Source organism: Squalius cephalus, assembly GCF_949319135.1.
Source record: "Squalius cephalus genome assembly, chromosome: 11".
NCBI classification, from domain to species: Eukaryota; Metazoa; Chordata; class Actinopteri; order Cypriniformes; family Leuciscidae; genus Squalius; species Squalius cephalus.
Window position 1 is genome coordinate 14,019,452 of NC_137132.1, and position 21,704 is coordinate 14,041,155.

Sequence of the window (21,704 nt, forward strand, 5' to 3'; positions counted from 1 at the left end):
TAAAAAACTACACAGTGTACCTTTAATGTCTGTCAAGCAACTAAATTTGATTAATTTAATGCACCAGTTCATCAAATGTGAATTATTCGCTATTTGGATTATAATAATGTAATGAATTTAATGATTTTACATAATCCAAAACCTGAAAAGGAGACGATATCTACGAGATAGACTGATGTGTTGTTTCTTTGTGCACTGTAAGTTGATATAAAAACATTACAGGGATTCTGCAGCTCAATTATGCCAATTTATAGTCATCAGCTGTCATCTTACAACATAAACCACACCAGGGCACTTTTTAGCCATCTTTTCCCAAGACCAATTTGCATCTCATCACCATTATTATTCAAAGGACTTTCAGTAAGGGTGGACAATTTGTCATTCCGAGTCAACAAGAGAATGGAAGGTAATGATGATCATGAAGAAAAGTCATCATGTAGCCTATCCCATGCTGATCACATGACTGTGATCAGCATGGGATAGGCTACATGATGACTTTTCTTCATGATCATCATTACCTTCCATTCTCTTGTTGACCATCTAATGGCTTATATTTTACTGTATATGTAAGAAACAATTGACGATGGGCCGTTGAATTGCTAGAAAAATAATGCACACCTGAGGTGGTAAAGTGGCCACAACGTGAAACATGTCTCCTGAGATGCCTTCATCTGATCGATTTTTGAAGGCAGCATAGATGGATCCTTCGCTGCCTTTGATATACCACAATCCTGTGAGTTCCATTCCCTGACTGTTGAGCTAAAAAATAAAGATAGTGTCTGAAATTTGAGGTTGGTAGTCAGTTTGTGTGTAAAGTGTACATTTTGACCAACTTTTCCCACTTTTGATGACATTTCTAGTGAGAAGTTAGTAGTAAATATTCAATTGGTTGTCACCAAAGCTCTCTGTTTTGTTACGCTGCCTGAGAAGTCTGTCTGAGATTAGTTTGGTGAGTTACTTCATGCATAAACTCTGCCTGCTAAGTCATTGCCTGACAGGGCAGCAAGGCAACAAGTCAGCTGTCTAGGTTTTCGGATGCAGCCTCTGTCCCTGCGGTCGAATCACACCGAATACCACCCTAAAAGTCCCGTTCCTGGGGAAAGTTCCTGCGGTGGAAACGCACCTTATGCTGGCAAAGAGCATCGTCATCATTGACAGTCATTGAAAAGTAGCTATCAAATCCATTTTTGCAAGCAACATATAAACCTGAAATATTTAATTATATTAAGGAAGATGTTTTAATAGTGCCATAGTTTTTAATAGTAAATGTGAAAATTGTGCTGCATTTTTTTGTGGAGACTCTTTCATGGTTCTGGACTACATTGTATAGACTACTGTAACGATTTATTGTATAAGCCAACATAAGCATGCCACTTAACAACAATACTCTTTATTCAACCTAAGCGCATCCTTTAATCTGCGGTTTAGCATAATTTTCTTTCCAGACTGCATTTGTGTTAGTTGTGGCCCCAGTGTGTCCATGCGTATGCTTGCACACAGCTCTCTTGCACACCGAGTATGAGAGTATGTCAGCAGGTTCTCTAGTCTAGGCATCTGCTGTTGGCTCTAAATATCCCCAAATAGCATATTTCTGCAGCTGTTAGTGGCACTCGTATAGTATAGTGATGCTTTAGTTTTATACAGTACATTCCTGCTCCTAAATAGTGTATTTTTAACACAACTTAGCCACTTTGACGCACAAACAACGTAACATGATTTTATAGAAGTATGTTGATGGTGTTTTAGCCCATGCCACACTATTACTTTAGGCTGAAAATAACAGGGGCAGAAAATCACAGACAGTGTAGGAGTTTTTTGTGGTTTACTTAAGTTCCAATTCAAACTCTTCAGACAGAATGAAAACAAGATGATATACGTTTTACTCTGCCAACACGAGTTCTGCATTACACAACATGGTCCACTATGTGTTCCTCACCATACTTTCTTCAATTCCGAACACCTATAAATTATTTGGCTTCAGCCTTCAGAAGCATTAAAAATTGCAGGTAGCTAGTTTCTGGATGGAAGTCTATGTTGAATTTAGAATAGATCTTGAGCTTCTCATGCAGCATTTCACTCAGGATGTAATGTTTTACTCCACTGTAGACCATTGCTTTTGTTCGATATAAAGCTATTACTTTAGAAACTAGTAGTTATGAAGAAGCAAAATATGAATTAAATGCAAATGGCTATTTTAGAGCATTTTACAGCTCAAAAAGGCAAGGCAACTCAGTTTCTGTTCAATTCACTCTGTCTGACTGACAAAAAAAGTGAAAACATTTAGCATCCAATAGAGTATCCGCCACACAACTCTGCAAGTCACCACCTTTTGTTTCATTTATGTCAACATCCTGACATTTCAAAACCTTAAAATCAAAATGCCTGGGATAATGTACAATAAACGTCGTCTTGCAGAAATAATAATTGTATTGCATCAGAAACCTAGTGCCTCTGAACCTTTGATGTGCCCTCACGTTAGCGCACATGGAGGAAACTTCATCATTAGATATGTCCTCTAGTGCTGCAGTGCCCTCTGCTGTTCACTGCTCTACACCTGCAGGGACTATCAAATATAGTAACCAGTGTCATTAATATTAATGAATAATGAAAAATTCATTAAAACGGAACAATAACAGGACTGTATGTTAGTAATTTAACTTCAAGACTTGGAAGAGTCAGATTAAAATGCTTTAGGGTGACAGTGCTTGGTATTAAAAACTCGGCCCAATAAACCTGCTTAGAGCAACAGAAGTCTCTCCAATGTAAGAAAGCAAACTGTAATAATTCAATTATTTGCCAGGATTTTGTCAAAAGAAACAAAACCTGATGATCTAAGCACTGATTAGATTAGGTGCAACAAGGGTACATGTCATGATTTTGAATAAATAACTTTAATGAGAGTAAAGCAAAGTGAACACATCATAAAATAAATCATAAAATCAACACGAGAAAAGAGAACAGTACAGTCTTGTTAAAAACTAAAACAGCAGTTGATCAGAACAGCATATATATTTCCATATGTATCCATGTAATGATTACTACCGTTCAACTGAGCTAACGGTTTAGATGTAAACTTGCATCTTTTACTCAATGAAGACAATCAAAAAAGTGAAAAAGGTTCATGTCTAAAGTGCCTGTTGTTACATAACACACAGACCAACTATAAAGTGCATGGTTATAAAAATTCATAGGGAACAACATCTGGGGGGTGGGGGACTATGACCTTTCATAATTATTATCTTTAAAAGTCAGATCATATATGTTGATGACATACAGTATAACTGTGTTTGATTCCACAGTGATGGTACATCAAAAAAAACAAAAAAAAAACCTACTCTTCACCCAAAAACACAAGGCAGTGGCTCCTATATATTGCTCCTGTGGCAAACTTTGTTAATTGTTCTATTTATTAAAGACCACATTTTGATTATTTTTGCAACCTCTGACCTTTAGTAACAAAAGGACCAAATTAACAACACACTTAAGTAGCAATAAAGCCACTATAACCCATTACCACAATGTACGAGTGATATCCCAAATTTACGCAGTGTTTGCTTAAGCCATTTGAACTGTAATATATAGAGTATACAGTGAAAGACACACTTCAGTGAACAATTAAAGCATTTTTAAACTTTTTTAAATATTATTTTAATCTTATTAACAATAGAAAACCACTGCCCTGCAGAGGTTGTATATTTCTGGATAATTTATTATAGTTTTTTTATTTTTATTTTTATCAATCATTCAGCATAAATCTGCATCTCAGGCCTGAGCTCAGTCTGGTGAAAACCTGGATGGCCCACAGCTGTGGAATACAGTCTGTTATTATGAAGCGGCATGCAGCCGTAGTTCGGGAAAACACCAGAACTTGCCCGGCTGTTCTTAGGGACTTTCGGATGTACGGATACATAACTTGCAGAATAGTCAGATGGCACAAACATGCTACGAGTTCTTGTCCTACTTTGGGATGAGAACGAAAGTCTGTGGTCCCGCTCCAGAGTCATTTTCGCTTGACTAGGTGGATGGCGAGTTTTTACACTATGCGATCTCTTAGACCTCTGAGGGTCCCTGCTCATTGCTCGAATGTACTGGTAGTCCTCTTTGGAGTTGCTGAGAGTGTTATACATCATACTGTCTTGGTTGCAGTGTGTTACACCGTAGCTATTGCTGGACCCAGTGTGTTTGAAGTCAGGGCAGCTGTACTCCTTATGTAGGGTCAGGTTACGTGGCAGTGCTGTGGACTCGAGCCTGTGTTGTGGATAGTTGTGCATTGATCGACTCGGCTTCATTAAATGAGCCGATTTAGATCCCTGCCCATTGCCATGCCTGTCTGACTTCGAGGGCACAGGCATATCAGGCTCAGAAAGTGGGTGCTCTGGGGAGTAATGGGACACCATGGTCACCCTGTACTTCCCATCAGCCCCTTCAGTTGAAATCAGCATCTCCTTCCCAGAGTTTGACCTGCTCCTAGTGTGCATTGTTTCTTGGCACTGACGGTCACCTCTTACAAGACGAGTCTGGGACAAAACTGGACCCGACAACCTCTCCTTGGCTGCGTTTTCATGCCTAATGGACTGACTAAAATGTCGATCAGATAAGCCTGAATTAAGAGCCCCGTAGAGAGAAGGGTTCTTCATTCTTGGCTGGAGGCCGACATCTCTGGTCATGAAATCTGACTTGTTGTTCACCGGGAGGTTGCGTAGAGGCTTCTGGTACTCTGTACTGCCCATAAACTTTGATGAACGAGAAGGCAGTTTGCTGAGCGTGTAAGAGAGAGTGTATCCATGACTGTTCTCTCGGCATTGACTGTATCGAGCCTCTGAATAGGGGCTGTACCTATACCGAACCTTCCCATCTTCAAAGTAAGGCCGCACTTGCTGGATGTCCGATGCCGGTGGTTTTTGGTAAGGTTTCCTCTGGCTCCCTTGATGCTGGAGGAAAAAAAACTTGTCCTCTGGTGGAGTATGCACTGAACGTACCCTGCGGATTGTGGGGTAGACGGATGCTCCATCCAATGGCGGATACCTCGGTCCTCCATGTCTATAGAGACCAACTGAGGAGTAGTCTTCCCGTTGACCTTTATATTTAATGGACTGGTGTAGGGATCGTGGTGCAAAGGTATTGCAGTAGTTTCTTGAGAGAACTCTGGGATGGGGACGCCCATCGTCAGGCTGATAATAAGGCGTGCTTTGCCCAACTGGACTTGACCAGTGTTGTGAGTAAGCAGACCTTTGGTCTCTGGGTTTGTACTGAAACGCTACACTAGGTGGAGTGCTTGAAGCTTGTGGAAGAACTTCATGCACTGAAGCAGGCATGGCTGTTTCCGCCAATATGGCTCTGAAGTTGGCGGCATTAGCAGCCTGCTTGTTGTGCAGAGCATCAATGGCTGAATGACTATCCAAGGAAGAAAACCGCTCTGAAAGAGTTGGCTGTAAACTTCCACCAACCTCCATCTCAGCAAGGCTTGATCCACCTCTATCTGTACCAACTCCAACATGGCGGATGTTATCTCTCATAGTTTTCTGGCTCTCTGAAGCCAGCTGAATCTCTGGATCTCTGTGAGGAGAGTAACCCTGAGAGGGCACATGGGTGCACTGGCCACCAGCTGGTGCATCGCAACCATCAGAGAAGCTGAGTCCGCTCTCACTCCCATGGCAGGCGCAGGTGCTGCGTAGGCTGCCTCCATCGGTGTGGCTTTCAGTAGACATGGTGCTTGATGGATCCGGGAAAGTCCTTCTAGACACATACCGTTCCTCTCTATCAGAGGATGTCTGTAGAGGAGGAGGAAACTGGAGTGTGAAGAGTGGGTTCTGATGATTAACTGGAGAAATAGGTGTGGGAGGTTCAGAGCTTCCACGTTTGCTGAGTCGAGTGGCCAGCTGAGCGGATTCTGCTAGCTCTAGAGCTAGCATACGGGCAGCACTTTTTACTGCAGGCTGGGGAGTTATGAGAGACACAGACCTCACCAAACCAGGCGTACATTCAAATGTCACTGCACCTAGAAGGAAAAAAACAAAAAAAAACAATACTTTTAAATGGAGGAACACAGGACCAAAATACAATTTGAAAGAAAGGTTAAATGTCAGATTTGCTAACTTTCTGGCTTTCTCTTGCAAATATCCTGTCCTAAAAATCCTATTCCACATGTTCCATTAGGTCAAATGCTAGTTTTGCTAACATTGTTAGCTTTCTCATCATTATTATCTATTCCTTCAAGTTTAATGCTAGTCTTGCTAATATTGTTATGTTTTCTTGCTAACATTCCCAAACTGGAGTACTTGGAAATGTTTTTAATCAAATAAATCTTTTTAATTTTCATAATTAACAGCTTAACACATCCAGTTACTGTTTCAGGGAAAGTAAACAAAATAATGAGTGTAAGTGTTGGGTTCGGCAATTTCTGAGATGACACTTGTAGCAGAACATTTGTTATTTTTTATAAATATATTTGGAATGTAAGGCTGCCACTGACCCGAGTCTGCTCTTCTGTGCTCCTTGACATCTACAGATTTATTTTCTGCTTTGCAAAAACTCGCAGAACGCTGATGGCCTTCCCCACCTCTCGTGGACACACTGGGCTTTTTCACAAGAGACATAATGTCAGAAGGACAGGACACAGTACTACTCTTTGCTGCTGAGCGCTTCGCTGTGCCCTCTTGGCCGGTCTTAGAGGTGCCCACCCCCAGGTTAGTGGAGGCGGCCGACACTTCATAGAGTTTGTGATTTGCATCTTCTGAGTGCAGTGGGATGAGATCAGGTGGCTGAGAGGGACTTGTGACTTTGTCTAAAGGCTCTGACTCAATGAGGTTGCCTCCCGCCTTCTTGCGACTGCCTCTTTTCTCCCTTTCAGACACTGTGGGATCAACCAGCTGTGTGGACTGAAAGGCCAACGGGTCTATGTCTAAGGAGGCCATGCTTATAAACTCCGCTTCTGCTGCAGGGTGGGGTGGAGATATAAGAGCTGGCACACAAGAGGAAGAGGAAACAGTGTCCTTTATGTGGTCTTTGAGACTGGACCGGGAGTCTCCAGTCAATCTGCTGTCCAGCAGTTCCTCATTAAAGGAGATTGACAAAGCATCACTGGTGGAGAGCGGTCTACGTGGGCGATAGATTTTTGATCCACCTGAGACAGAACAACAGAGATCAGCCTATGGATGAATATACAGTAACAACTATAAAACAGGTGAAAATTCACTGGGAAAAAAAACTGTATTAAAGGTTCTGTAAAGGGGACTTTCTCCACACCACCATACAACATTTTGTCAGCAAACACCGAAGACAGAGAGACAGATGTGATATCTCAAGAAGAATATTTCAGTTTTATGTGTTTCAGTATTTTATAAGTGGTATAAAAAAAAGCTTAAAGCACCTTTAAGTATTGAAATGGATAAAGTGATATGGGATTTTTACCCTCAAAGTTATGTGAAGAGGACAGAGATTCTTCACTTTTAGCAGATCTTAGTGTTCCAGTGTCTCCTCTTCCACCTGTAAAAATGAACCAGAGTTCATTGACTACATTTGGTTTTTTTATCCTGCTACACTACCATTCAAAAGTATGGGGTCAGTTAAAAAAAAATGTATTCAGGGTGCATTAAATTGCTCAAATTGACAGTAAAGACATTTACAATGTTACAAAAAAAAAAAAAATCCATTTCAAATAAATGCTGTTCTTTTGAACTTTCTATTCATCAAAGAATTCCGGGGGGAAAAAAACATATCGGTTTCCAGAAAAAAATATTAAGCATCACAACCGTTTTAAACATAGATAATTATAAGAAATGTTTCTTGAGCAGCAAATTAGCATATTAAAATGATTTCTGAAGGATCATGTGACACTGAAGACTGATGAAAATTCTGCTTTGTCATCACAGGAATAAATTAAAATTTGAAATATATAAAATAGAAAACAGTTCATTTAGATTGTAATAATATTTGCAATATTTTACCATTTCACTGTATTTATTTAGTTTTTATACAAAGCCTTGGTGAGGATGAGATTTCTTTCAAAAACGTAAAAAAATGACCAACCTCAAACTTTTGAACAGTAGTGTACATATGTTTAAATTTTCATTTAATGCTTTTGAGTACTGAATATAGTGTGACAGTGATGACTAAAAATGCCCTGTAGGTTAGGCAGCTCACTAGGCTTGGGAACGGATAAAGGTTTGTATTAAAAAGAGTCAAAGCTGCACCTGGAAGGGGTGTGGTTTTCATCTCATTTGGCTCACTGGGATGGCGGTGTAGTTTGGGCTTGGCAGTAGCAGACGACTTTCCCATATTAAAGAAGGAAAGCCAGTTTCCCACAGGAGACTTCTTTGCCTTGGTTGAGCCCTTCTTCCTATATTTACCAGCAACAATTTCCAGTTATTAATCCACATCTGCATTTTTGCTAAATAATGAAAATACCATAAGACTAAAACCAGAACAAACTGACAGACCTCTCAGAAGGGAAGTCTATGACGGTGTGGAACTTGCCCTGCAGGGCGGCAGGCCCCTCTCCCACATCGATATACTTGCTGTCAGGAGACACGGGAGAGTTGAGCTGGGCTTGAGTCCGAGCCTGGGCTTCCTCCAGAGAAAGCAGCTTGGTGGATGGAGAGCTCACCATCAGTGACTTTGGTCGAGCTAAAGTACTGTGGCCTGTGGATTCAGGTTAGAGTTATGAGCTCATTTAAGATCCTCATTAGTAGAGTTTAATCTAAAAATCAATTCTGGTGGGAGGAGAATTGCGGAGTCTCATTTCTCACCTGTGCTGTGGCGGATCAGAGTGCTGAGTTTGGAACTGAACAGAACATCGACGTGATTAAGGATGAACTCCACAACAACCGACTGAACGCGCACCTCCATGAAAGCAGAGGTACCGCTGAAACACGCTGACTCAATCTGTTTAGACCTGCAACATTTGAGGGACAGTGAATGAATTCAACTTTTTTTTTTTTTTGACTCAAATAACATCTTTACAGGCAATTTTACCCAAAAGCACTGTTGAAGTCACCTGAGAAGATTTGGAGCCCAGACAATTGCAAGGTTTTTGCAGTGCATGTTGGTGACGGCACTGTATGTTCCCATACGGGATAAATGTCTCATGAGAAACTCGAGAGTCCTGAAAAAAAAAGCACAAGATGTTCTTTTGTGTTACACAGAAAAAATAAAGTCATACAGGTGTGGAATAACATAAGGATGAGTAAATATTGACAGATATTAGGGTGAAATATTGCTTTATATTTAAACACAGATGCATTTATTTCTTTATTATTATTATGCATCACATATTTACCTAACACTCAATGAGCACAAAAAAAAAATGCGGTAATCATCTGATAAAGAGAAAACTGCACTTCTCCTTCTCATCAGCAGAGGATGCTGTGCACTCATCTAACCTGTAGTGTGGGGGAGGCAGCTGCTGTATGACGTCATGGACTTTGACCAACCTCTCCTCATCTGTGGCTGCGGATACAGCATCCTGGGAAAATATGCCAAAACATCACCTCTGTGTTCCAATATTGGTACTACACACAAAACCACAATGTATCAGTGTTGCGGTAGTTTGAAGCTTACTGAAAATTTCTCATATAGCTGGTAGGTCAGCAGTGGGTTGGGAAGCTCCCGAAAGTAAAGTTTGCACAGCGATCCCACCGAATGAATGTCCTGGACGTAGGTTTCCCTTGTGAGATCTGGAACATGCTCCGAGTCAAACTCGTGCCTGCAGACACAGGAAGTTGATGCTTTTGCTTTTATACAATTTTTTTAAACTTTGATCATCCAAGAATCCTAAAAATAAGTATAAGGATCATGGTCTACACAAAAATATTAGGCAGCACAACAGTTTTCAACATTGATAATAACAATGAGTAGCAAATCAGCATATTAGAATGATTTCTGAAGGATCATGTGACACTGAAGACTGGAGTAATGATGCTGAAAATTCAACTTTGCCATCATGGGAATAAATAAAACTGTTTATAATATTACTGTTTTCACTGTATTTTTGTTCAAATAAATAAAGGCTGGGTGAGCATAAAATACTTAAAACCTTACCAACAATAAACTTTTATTATATTCTGTACACATTTTTATATACTTCAGAAAAATTACTTTAGAACGTATACTGAATTTTTAAAAGCATACTGTAAACCTCACCTCAGTTTCTGAATGTTAGAGGAAATTCCAGACAAGCGGTAAATTCCGTCCACGACTCCATTTCTCTCGATGAACTCAGTGCAGCTTCTGATGACCTGTGGAACTGTTCAACACACATTAAATCTGCACTTTTAATATGATTTACACAGTATTACCTTCCAATGAAAGATTTAGATGCAATAAACTTCCTCAAATGTCTCTCTCCTCTCACCATCATGGCCCGAGTTAAGCAAATGTTCTCCAAGGTCACAGCCGAACACTCTCTCTTTCAGGATACCTCGCTGTTTCAGCTTCTGCTTGGTGGGACGCGACTTCATGAACGTGCGCAGAAATGTGATCAGCTTGCCATGCTTCTTAGACACTACAGAAAATTAACATTTTTGAAAAGCTTTCAAATCTATGTTGCCAGCTTGTAATACCTCTACATATCCTAAGGCTGATATAAAATTTCATTTGAAATGGAATAAAAAGTAATGCACCTATAATAGAATACTAATATAGAGGAGTTTTTTGTTTTATCCTTCAAAATGAATGGTCTTAGTTGGTCCTTATTATAAAAGCAATAATTATTTTGTAATGTGTTACATTCTTTTTATTTAATTATACTGATCAGCTGATGAGCGTCATCTCTCTAATAGAAGAAACTATCTCTGTTTTACAATATTCTGGGCAAAAAGTTAGTACCTGGTTTGGCCAATGAGCTGGTCACGTTTGAAGGGATTTTCTCACTAATCAGTTCCACACATTCAGACGGAAAGAATCCCACCTGTGAATGGAAAGATAAAACAATGAACGCTGTGAATCTAAAATAATCCTAAATGCTTCATATCTCACATAATTACTCTCTTTAAACGCTCTGAAATCTCTTAAAGACACAGCTGTGAATAAGTCTGTGAATCCCTCTGTATATGACATTTACAATATTGCTGCAGAACAATAAGAATACATTATTTATAGCCCTGTGTATCAGTAGCAATTACTTTACAACACGTTTATCACCACTAAGAGAAACACTGACTGTAATTACTCGATGTTTTGACTCAGATGTGACAAAAAAGCTGCAAAAACATCTCAAATGTATAGTAAACCTAATTCTAAAGTGATGACAGTTTTCCAACACATAGGCCTATGGGCTTTTTAATGAAATCACACATGCAGTGGAATAAACTGCAGTGCCATTACACACTGTAGGAGGAATATATGGTTATTATTTTGTTAGATTTTTTTTTTTAAATTTTGAAAAACTTAAAGACATTTAAAAAAAAAAAAAAACCCACTTGAAAACCATGTTTGCCCCTCCACCAGCCAGTGTCTTCTTTAGGAGGCATATCAATTACTGATACTATGTCTCCAACCTTTTGAAGAGAAATTACACTTCAGTTACTTTACTCCAAAAACTTACTATAAACCAAATCCATATACTATATAATGATACTATAACCATACCTCAAAAGAGAGCTCATCTGCTGCTTGGGCGATGTAACGCTTTATGACATGGGCCGCAGCTACAGCGGGAACATTAATAGATGATTCATCGTGAACCAGCAGGTGGTTCCCTTTGTTATCAATCTAAGAGAGTGAAGAAAGATGCATCAAAACATATGAACATGCATATGATCAGTAACCAATAAAACATCACCTTATGTAGTGATTTCATATTCCCTTTTACGATGACCTGAAAGGTGCTAGTCAGTGTGGAAAATACACAAGACGCTGGGAAAGAGCAAGCAAACAGCTTATGGATTGAGACAAGTTGAGTCAGGTGTCTACTATCCTTGTTAATGACTAACTAGATATAAGAAAGTGGGTGTGAACTGTTGTATTATACACAAAGGTCTGAAGTCTGTACTAAAATGGGTTTGTGTTTTATGAGACATTGTGAGGACTTTACCGTTGTTAAAATAAAGGTGTGAACCTCTTTTGTTAAATACACTATAGTCAATTTGCTGGCAATTGCATCTGTATTTAAGAGACAGGATTTGGGCAGGCAGCCACAGGAAGCCTTCAGGTGTAGTGTAGGTAAACAAACAGGAGTGACATTTATACCTCCATCCATGTGAGTGCTGGCCCGCAGTTGATCTTGTTATCAGCGATGGCTGAGAGACGGGAAATGTACGCAGTAATCATCTGGGAAAGTGTCTACAAAGAAGAAGAAAAAACAGACACGGAGAAGGGATCATAAACAAAGAGACAAGTTTCAACACTCTCATTGTGGTCCCTTTGAGATATAATCCATTGATCCAACACAATAACTCTGTTCCAAAGCCTTGTTGGCTGCTATCTATATAGGCAAACATTGTACCTTCTAATGGAGCATTCTAACTGAAATGAACCTCACAAGAATGATTTGACACGTGCTACAAAGGCAGCAACACTATGTGACACATAAATAGAGCACTGCACAAGAAGCATAGTGAGCTTGAAATTAGCATGTCGCTAAGCTAACTACACAATAGAGTGCAGCGGGCAAGCTCTGGAAGTAAAAATCCCATTCATTTCATCCAAGACATGCCTGCTGTGAGAAATGAGGTTGTTAGTTGATAGTATATGCTTTTATTGAAGCCTTTATCCTGCATTATTTCAATTTATTTTTTAACAGCAGAATTCCTGGTGAAAAACTACATTACCAATGATTCTGCAGAGAAATCTCCACCAATCAGAGAACTGAAACAAGCAAATCCTGCCAAAAGAACTCTTTAGCGTCTGTACACTCCTATGAAGCTCTGTGAATGATGTAATCAAATCACTCTTAAATACCTGAAGATATGTACATTCGAAATATATATGGAAAACGAAAAGTACTTTTTTGCTTTAAAGTTGGCATGAAACAAGATTTGCAATTTTTTTCCCTATTGTGACGAATATCCAAGTGAAACTGCTATTCAAAAAAGGAAAAAAAAAATCTTTTTGACAGTTCATTTTGTCCACTGGAAATTTCTTGGATCGCTGAATAGTTGTCCCACGCTCACACCAGTAAATCATCATCAGAGAAGAGAATTGATGAATTGAGGTAGGGGAAGTTAATTTGATTACCGATTATTCTAACCATTCTATTGAGTAAATGGTCATTTTTTAATTAGACAACAATTTTGAATCAATACTTCAATATTAAATGGATTACATTAACATTACCATTTTCCGTCCAACATTTTGAATTTTCACTACACTTAATGCAATGCATTGTCTTCACCAAGGATACATGCAGACATTGTACTCAATTTATAAGCTGCAACTATCCTGGTTAAAACCAGACCATTCTCAGTAGTAACTGAGTTATGGTCTGGCAAAGCTCCATAGACAAATCATTTCCAAAGAGGCGTCACCAACGGACGTCGCTCAAATGCCTCTGGGCACAGTTGGATAGACCTAAAACCAATCAGAGCGACCGTCATCGTGTAAAGCCATATGCTGCGTCCCAATTCGCCTAAGTTACACTACGCCATAAAAGTATGTACTCTTTTTGTGAAGAAAAGGTATTTACTTTTGAATGTGTAGCAAAAAAGTAGGCAAGCTTTGGGACATACTACTTCGTCATCTTTATCGGACGGATCTGTCGCGTGCATCCTGTCACTTAAACTGCCCTGTCAATCATCGTGTCACAGTTAAAATCCTCTATTAAATCTAATTTAATTTCCTACCGTTTCGGAGAGAAATGTAGTAGCACGTTCATCTGCCAGTGGGTCTTTCATGGAGACTGTCCTCATGTGTTTGCAATTTGAATATAATAATGCATTTAAAAGTTGAACGGACGTCGCTCAAATGCCTCTGGGCGCAATTGGATAGACCTAAAACCAATCAGAGCGATCGTCATTGTGTAAAGCCCGCCTCAACGTTTCTGATCGGTGCCGCGATTTCTAGGCCATGGAAATGGGCTTGAATGAGCTCTTTGCCAGACTACTTCTCGAGCAAATCTGAATTTGCCGGAAGTTGTCTGGGTTTTCCCAGGCTAAGCTGCAACTATAAATGTGAGGTGAACCTACCTCGACTTTGTTCTTCAGGCTGTCTATTCGGGGCAGTTCAGGAAGCTGAGAGAATCTTCTATCATAGATACAGAGGTGGAGGTGCTTGTCAAGAACACGAAACTCTTCATATGTACGCCTCACTGTCCACTTACGACCCTAAGACATATCAACAAAAATGAGAGGGAATAAAGAAAGAACAATAATTATGAACAAAGAAAGAGTTCAGAGATCTTCAAATCTCCTTGAGAAACCATTCAAAATGGATGATGATCAAACTAAAGTGTTTTTTAAAAATATTTTCCAAAGTAATAATAAAGTCATAATTATGGCAAACAGCATATTGTTTACAAAATTTGGGTCAAAAATCATTCAAATTTTTCAGCAAGGACACATAAAATTGGTCAAAAGGGTCAGTAAGGACATTTATGTTACACAACATTTCAAATAAATGTTGAACTTTCTATTAACTCAAAGAATTCAGAAAAAATGTTTCACGGTTTCCACAAAAATATAAAGCAGCACAACTGTTGTCAACATTGATAACATTAAGGAATGTTTTGTAGCACCAAATCAGCATAATAGAATGTTTTCTGAAGGATCTGTGTCTGTGGCTTATGGACTTCAAACAGCTGTAAAAACAATACAGAGATTTGCTCCAGTGGTTTAGCAACAGCAGAGCGGGACTCTGCTAAATCCTTCCAGCTCTCACACTCACCAGCACAAAAAATGGGCTCTGTCTGAATTCATATTTCTAGAAGTTCTGTGGACGAGTACAAAAACCCTCCCAGAGCAAAAAAACACCCCCATTGTTTCGGAATGGAAAGAAATGCAGGACCAAGAGTATTTACATTTACAGCTTTGTCTTCATCTTGGCCTCAAAATCCTCTTCGAAAATCCTGTCTTTTCCTAAATCCGGACGCATTCCATGAAATGGATAAATTGCTATGCAAACTGCATGCGGTTGGCCTGCCTGTTTGATCTGAAGCTCTTAAAAGGTCTTTTTATAACATCACCATTTTTCTTAGCATGGCAGCGGGCTTAGCTTTTGCTCTGTTGCCATAACAAATCAGTGATCCTGGGAAGATATTTTTTCAGTAATGGATACAGAGGTTTTAGTTTTTCAGATTTTTTTCCCCCCCTGTGAAACAAGCTTACCTGGCAACATATCTGGACCAGATACACTAACTCCTTTGAGTCCAGGCCATTGTGTGAGAGGTCGTTCCGATCCTCAGGTAAAGACAGCTGTGGAGACAGTTTTGATTAGTTGGTGACACAGAGACAACAAGAGATCTACAAATACATAAAAGGGGAAAAAAGAAAGAAAAGGGACTGCAGGTATACCACCCCTTAATAGCGCCTGATTCTTTCTGGTTTCAGAAAGCCAACATATCAAGGAATATTCCCAAAACAATGGCGTAGCAGTTCCAGTGGAACTTCATCAAGTCTTTTCCTCAGAAGTTTCCACAGCTGCTGGCTGAGCAAAGATGTTGTGATGTTTTATAGATGTGTACAATGTGTATTAATGTCCTCTATAAAATTCAGGGCATTCCTATACCCCCTGATTCAGGGGTTTCAATATGCAAATGAAGCATCTAGTCTGGTAAACTCCACACAGAGGCAGTGCTGTCTTTGTAGTGTCTGCTGTAATTTACTTCTCTGCATCATCTCAGTAATGCAGACTCCCCATGCATCATTCAACACACACACACACACACACACACAACAAAAGACAAGAACTGCGTCCCTTTAATTGATAGAAAATGCCGATCCAACACTGAGGCACTTCAAAGGTGCATTAAACAAATTAAAGCATTGATTATTTATATATAAAACTAACAGAAACTTACACAAGCTTTATTGACCTACTTAGCAATTGCAGTTCAGTAAAGTAATACAAACTGCAGGATAAGCACTTGATTTACAGTAGATCCGTCACTATCTTCCCTCTAAGCACAAATAAGTTCATTAAAATAATGCACATTAATGTAGAATTTTTGCATCCTAATGCATCTAATTGAATTTAGAAGGTTTTCGATCAACAAAACTGGTTAAAAAAAACGCAAAAGCACAAGAAATCCAAATCAGATTTTTGTCCTACCAATAAAAGTATCAATCTATCCGTCCATCCATCCATCCAATCAATAAATAAAGCTTTACCAAAGTAAATTTACTTGAAATGCAAGATTTTAAGACTTATTTTAAATAATTAATTAAATGTATAATTGTTTTAAAACTAAATCTCACATACTTTAGTAAATCAAAATTTGCCAATGGTGTAAGAAAAAAAAATAACACAAAAATATTAATATTTTCTTTCACAATTTCTGTGGTACAATGAGGGGAAGAGACAAAAATACTGCAACTAGAGAAAATCACAAAAAATGATAAACAGTGTAGTGTAATATATATACACTGTATATATAAACAATAGTAAAACCATGACAAAGGCGGCAAGGATTTTAATTTCCTCAAAGTGGTTCTAATTATTCTGAATGAAACGGATGGATACTCACTGATACGCCGTCTGTCTTGCCTTATTCGGCACGCTCAGGCCCATTCTGACAGATCCAACTCAAGATTTCCCTACCGTCTCACACCTGAGCCTTTCCTTATTCAGCCTCTCTGCTGATGTTCTGCATGGCTGCTGCACGCAGACGCAGTAACCCGTCACACACACCCCCACAGACCAGCCGCCTGTGCTCAGTCAGCCCAGCTCATCAAAAACAAATGGCCGGATTCAGAGCGGAATGAAAATCAGCAGTGCGCTGCAGTGAAAACACGTCCTGTCTGAAAACACAGACCTTTTCCCATCTTCATCTCCTGCAGTAGAGGGATGTGCATGATGCTGTGTCTAATTACAACTGAGGAAAAGGACAAATATAGAAATGGAGCACCACCCCCCTCCCCACCACCTTCACCTTCTTAGCCCCTCCCTGCGCTGAATGTTGGTCCTCCCACTGGATCCATGCAGAAAGGAGCTATGCTCTCAGATACAGAGCTCAGAACAGGACAGATGCATCAATGTTTTGGGATGAATATTTTACATCAGACATCCAGTGGTGACTATTTATTTAACAAAAAAATATACTTTAAAAAAATCTAAATCTAAAATAATATAATATAATATAAATTATACAAAAAATTTTTTTTTTTTTAAAAATTCAAAAGTATCATAGAATGATCATAGAATTTTATATAGGCTCCCTTTTTGATGATTTTGTTGTTTAGGAGAAATGTCTTTGCCAATTTCTGCCTACATTCTGCAAGATAATCCTCTCAAGAACAAAAATATATTTCAATGACATGAAATGGTTTAATTGACACCATTTTCACTTTTCTGTATTGACATGTTTCCTATATTGAAAGAGTAAATTGGGGTGGGACATAAAAGAGGAATTGTCCTTTTTAAAAGCCAACAGTCATAATTGCTTTTTGTGTTGGGAGTGTATCATATATATATATATATATATATATATATATATATATATATATATATATATATATATATATATATATATATATATATATATATATATATATATATATACACACACACACACACACACACATATATATACATATCTTTGTCTGGATATGATAAACTGAAATGAAAGCTGAAAACTGACCACTGAGCAGATGTTTAAAGAGTATCTGAAAACCATACTTGAATAAAAGTAAAAGTCACCAATTTCAATACGACTTGAGTAAAAGTCTTAGAGATTCTGATTTTAACAATACTTAAGTATTTTACTCATAGTGAATGTTGGCTCAAAGATGCACTAGTCCTCAGCACTCAAGAGAGATGCCAGTGAAAAACAAGAAACAGTTGATTTGTAAGGAGAGCAAATCACGTTTATTCTAAAATAAAACTGAACATCTCAATACTGCAATAAATCAAGGTTGACACAACAGCCTCTAAAACGTCTACAAACACTCAAGTCTCAGTTGAGCTCAAGTGCTCAAAAAGGCCATAGTAAACCAATATCCTTCAAAAAGATCGATTTAATACAATTGATAAATAAAATAACGTTGAGTAAAATGAAATAGTCAAAGCCTACTTGCACTGGACGTGCTGGTTTCGGCCCCATCTCATATGAAACACCTGTGATTCAGAAACTACACTAATGCACGCACATTTGTGTAAAGTATAGCCTTGTTGACAAGTTTGGGTGAGTAAGGGCAAAACGCACAAGATGTAGTACCTTTAATGCCCTGTAGATGGCGATATCGCTTCTTTATGGCAGAAATAAAGTGCTGCAGAAAATGTTAGGTGCCATGTAAAATGTGCAGTACAGTAACTATATTTACTCAAATACTTTACACCACTGCCATTGAGTCAATGTTGTTCTGACCAAAATCACTTGAATGCACATTGTAATTATGATTTCGCAAGTAGGAACTTCCCGTGTGTCATCGATATTTTTGGGTCATTTTCCCAGAAGAGAAAGACTATACATTTTAAATGTGTATGTTATTTTGACAAATTCAAGGAGTTGTCAAACTCACATATAAATGGCCTAAAAAAATGCTTTAAAAAACCTGAATGCTGTGGTGTAAATCTCCAGTCGAGTCTTTGCAATCTCTCCATGACAGGACCTTGTTAAACCACTAGTTTGGAAATTCCTCTTGTAAAACATGCCATTTTTTTTATTTATTTTTTATCTTTGGCTGAATCTATGAAAACCTGAGATCATGTGCATCAACTCAAAACTTGTAACATAGAATAAAAGACATTAACGCATTTAAGTTTGCAGAAACTGTGAAGAAAAATGGTAAAAAGCAGACGCCAAAGGTCAACAGCCACACCGGGACTGAACTGATTGTTTACGTCACACAATCCGTGGATTAAAATTCCACTCAAGTAATAAATTGCAGCAAAAGCTTTTTCAAACAGAGGTAGCAATAATCCAAAGGAAATTCCTTAAGTTACATAAAAGCTAGAAAAAGTAACCCAGTGATCATGAGTTGACCTTTCTCCATCTGGAGCCACAGCCCATCTACAGTACAGTGCCATCATTTACACAAGGATTGTCAGCAATGCAATCACGTAATGCATCTTCCCCTAAAGAGGAGTGCTGAGAGTCATAAAGATCAGAAATTAATCAGACTCCAAAAATATGATAAATCATATAATCCAGCACTGACCAACTTTATAATGTACATCCTGGATCTGGATCCATCTATATCGTATTCTATGAGACTTCTTGATCATAAGTTTTCAGGAAAACTGACTTGATGCATTGCTGTTTCATTATAAAATCTTGATGTTGCCCACCCAGTAGTATTATCAGCCAAGCAGATTAAGCTCAGATAGCAGAAGTATCAATATTTCAAGATAGATCCACTTACTGGAAACCCTCTCCCACAGGCCAGCAGCACCGTTTGTGGAACCTGATGAAACCTGCAGGTTTAGGTCCATTCTAATGAAATGGTGGTGAGTGAGGGCTACAGTGCCACATGAGGCCCTTCCCTCCGTCTGAGGTGATTTATAGCCGAAAACACAGAGACTTAATCAATGTCCCAACTAGCTGCTCATATGGAGATGAAGGTGACTGTTCTGAGATCAGTAAAAGCTCATTGCAGCATCACTGAATTTGGCCCAGTTCTTCCTCTATCTCTCTCTGCACTACTGAGGAAGAGGCAGGGATCCTGAAAGCTCCTCAATAAACCTGAGCCGAGGAATGTGGAACATTCACACCACCTCTGGGAATGCATCAAAGGTATACATGAAGACGCCACAGAAAGGATGATAACTCAATACCCTATTCTAGGACTAAACACAGACATGGTTACTCTAGTAGTGATCTAAAAAAAGTTTATGGAAGCTTAAACTACATTTAAAAATGTATGAATGTCAAAGTATTAGACAATATAATATGAAACCAGAGTAAGCTGCAAACAAATGATGACTAAGTGTGGCGAAATAGTTTTGGGGCCACTGTATTTTGTTTAGGATAGTGATTTAGGTTTCACTACATGAAGTAGGAAAAAAAGCTTTTACTGAAATACATATAGTGAAACCTAAAATATGAGTTTCTGTGTAGTGATATCTGATCAAATGACCTGAAGACATAACGTGCATCTATCTCATATTTCATCTCTCACATACGTGAACAAAATGCAGACGGTCAGGGTTTCTGTTTACATAAAATAAGGCAGGTTAAAAAAAAAAAAATTGTTTTGCACATACAAAAATGTGTGCCAATTTGGATTTTTTTATGGTTTTAACCATAAACCTATATAAATAAATACAAATCATCATGTGGATATGAGGATATCTTGAGGAGGATATTTAAAAATATTGATTTTGCCCTGAAAAGAAAAGGCAAAAAAAAAATGATTGAAAACCAATATTAAAAGTGCAAAATTCATCTGCTTCAGCACATTTATTATGATCTTTTAGTTTTGTTTCAGTTGTCATCAGCACAAAAAAGGTTTCTATCTAGAGTCTATCATTTCTATCATTAAAATTGCTGCTATCTGATACGTGTTCACTGTATAGCGTTATTGCTGAAATGTGCCCATGAGCTTTGAAAGCAACAAAGGAGAAGCACAACATTCCTTCTGAAACAAACATTAAATGTCTTATTTAACTGTTTTCAGTACAGTAGAGTGTCTGTTTTCTGGTCCATGCATGAGTCTGGACTCCTCCAGCCACCGGCCACTGTGTGTCAGTGTGACGCAGTCAAAAGATTGAATGCGATCTAAAAGCATAGTCTGTGAGTCTGTGACTCAGTCACAGTCTGTGACCTTGAGAGCTGAAACACACAAGATGATGGAGGTGAAGAGCAAAGAGCTGTGACACATGAAGGCAAACTTCCTGTCCGTCATCTATGGCACCGTAAGCTGTTCATGATGCATCGAAACCAACACCCTCAGTTCTCAGAACAGTATACTGTACATACAGTAAAAAGACTGAGGAGGGACTCTGTGGTATTTACTGGAAACGATATCTGCTGCTCTCTGCTGGAACCCATCAGCATAGCAAAATCTGGCTGGACAAAAACGTGTTTTGGGCCTGATATGTTGAAATAAAAATGGAGAAGCCTAGTTTGATGTTCTAGCAGAGATAGTATGGGGGGAAGAGGGGGAGCAGACTGACCATAAATTAAATACAGTGGCAAATATGGAATGGAAATCACATCTTTTAGTTAAAAGTGCCTTTTCTGATAAAGTTTGTTTACTCGAGAATGCACATAACTGGACTAGGCTAAAAAAAAAATTTTTTAGTGTGATTTGAAAAGTTTTAGTGGCTTGAGGGTGTAACCAAAATGGCTGCCAAGTGAATATAACTAATGGAAATCTCCATTTTAAGATCACCACAGCTATTAATGTCATTAATCATCATAGTTATAATGAATATGAAGATATAAAACTTTAGACCGCCCACATTTACATATCAACACATTAACATACGCAGCATATGCAGCATCCTGGCCTGCCCTGATAAAGTGCTGATACCAGAACATTTGCATAAGAACATAAAATAAAGCTTAAAGGGGTCATATAATGGTACATGTACTTTTACAAGTTGATTGTACTAAAAAGTGTGTTGGCAGTGCCTGTACACAACCATCATATAATGATAAAAATCTATCCAGC

The 21,704-nt window shown here is 38.6% G+C and overlaps 1 protein-coding gene across 1 annotated transcript in view; it reads right to left on the reverse strand.

Moving 5' to 3' along the window:
- Window positions 1-2,879: 2,879 nt before the first annotated feature.
- arhgap32a (Rho GTPase activating protein 32a) overlaps window positions 2,880-21,704 on the reverse strand; it is a 28,178-nt gene continuing 9,353 nt past the window's right edge. Inside the window, exons 6-22 of the mRNA XM_079885277.1 lie at window positions 15,258-15,344; window positions 14,121-14,258; window positions 12,187-12,279; window positions 11,587-11,709; window positions 11,418-11,495; window positions 10,825-10,906; window positions 10,352-10,501; window positions 10,141-10,243; window positions 9,559-9,703; window positions 9,381-9,463; window positions 8,996-9,103; window positions 8,748-8,893; window positions 8,439-8,640; window positions 8,193-8,338; window positions 7,411-7,485; window positions 6,473-7,123; window positions 2,880-5,998 (exon numbers count right to left, since the gene is read on the reverse strand). Of these exons, the coding sequence (XP_079741403.1) occupies window positions 3,741-5,998; window positions 6,473-7,123; window positions 7,411-7,485; window positions 8,193-8,338; window positions 8,439-8,640; window positions 8,748-8,893; window positions 8,996-9,103; window positions 9,381-9,463; window positions 9,559-9,703; window positions 10,141-10,243; window positions 10,352-10,501; window positions 10,825-10,906; window positions 11,418-11,495; window positions 11,587-11,709; window positions 12,187-12,279; window positions 14,121-14,258; window positions 15,258-15,344 (4,668 nt within the window). The 3' untranslated portion in view covers window positions 2,880-3,740. The remainder of the gene's footprint in view (window positions 5,999-6,472; window positions 7,124-7,410; window positions 7,486-8,192; window positions 8,339-8,438; window positions 8,641-8,747; window positions 8,894-8,995; window positions 9,104-9,380; window positions 9,464-9,558; window positions 9,704-10,140; window positions 10,244-10,351; window positions 10,502-10,824; window positions 10,907-11,417; window positions 11,496-11,586; window positions 11,710-12,186; window positions 12,280-14,120; window positions 14,259-15,257; window positions 15,345-21,704) is intronic.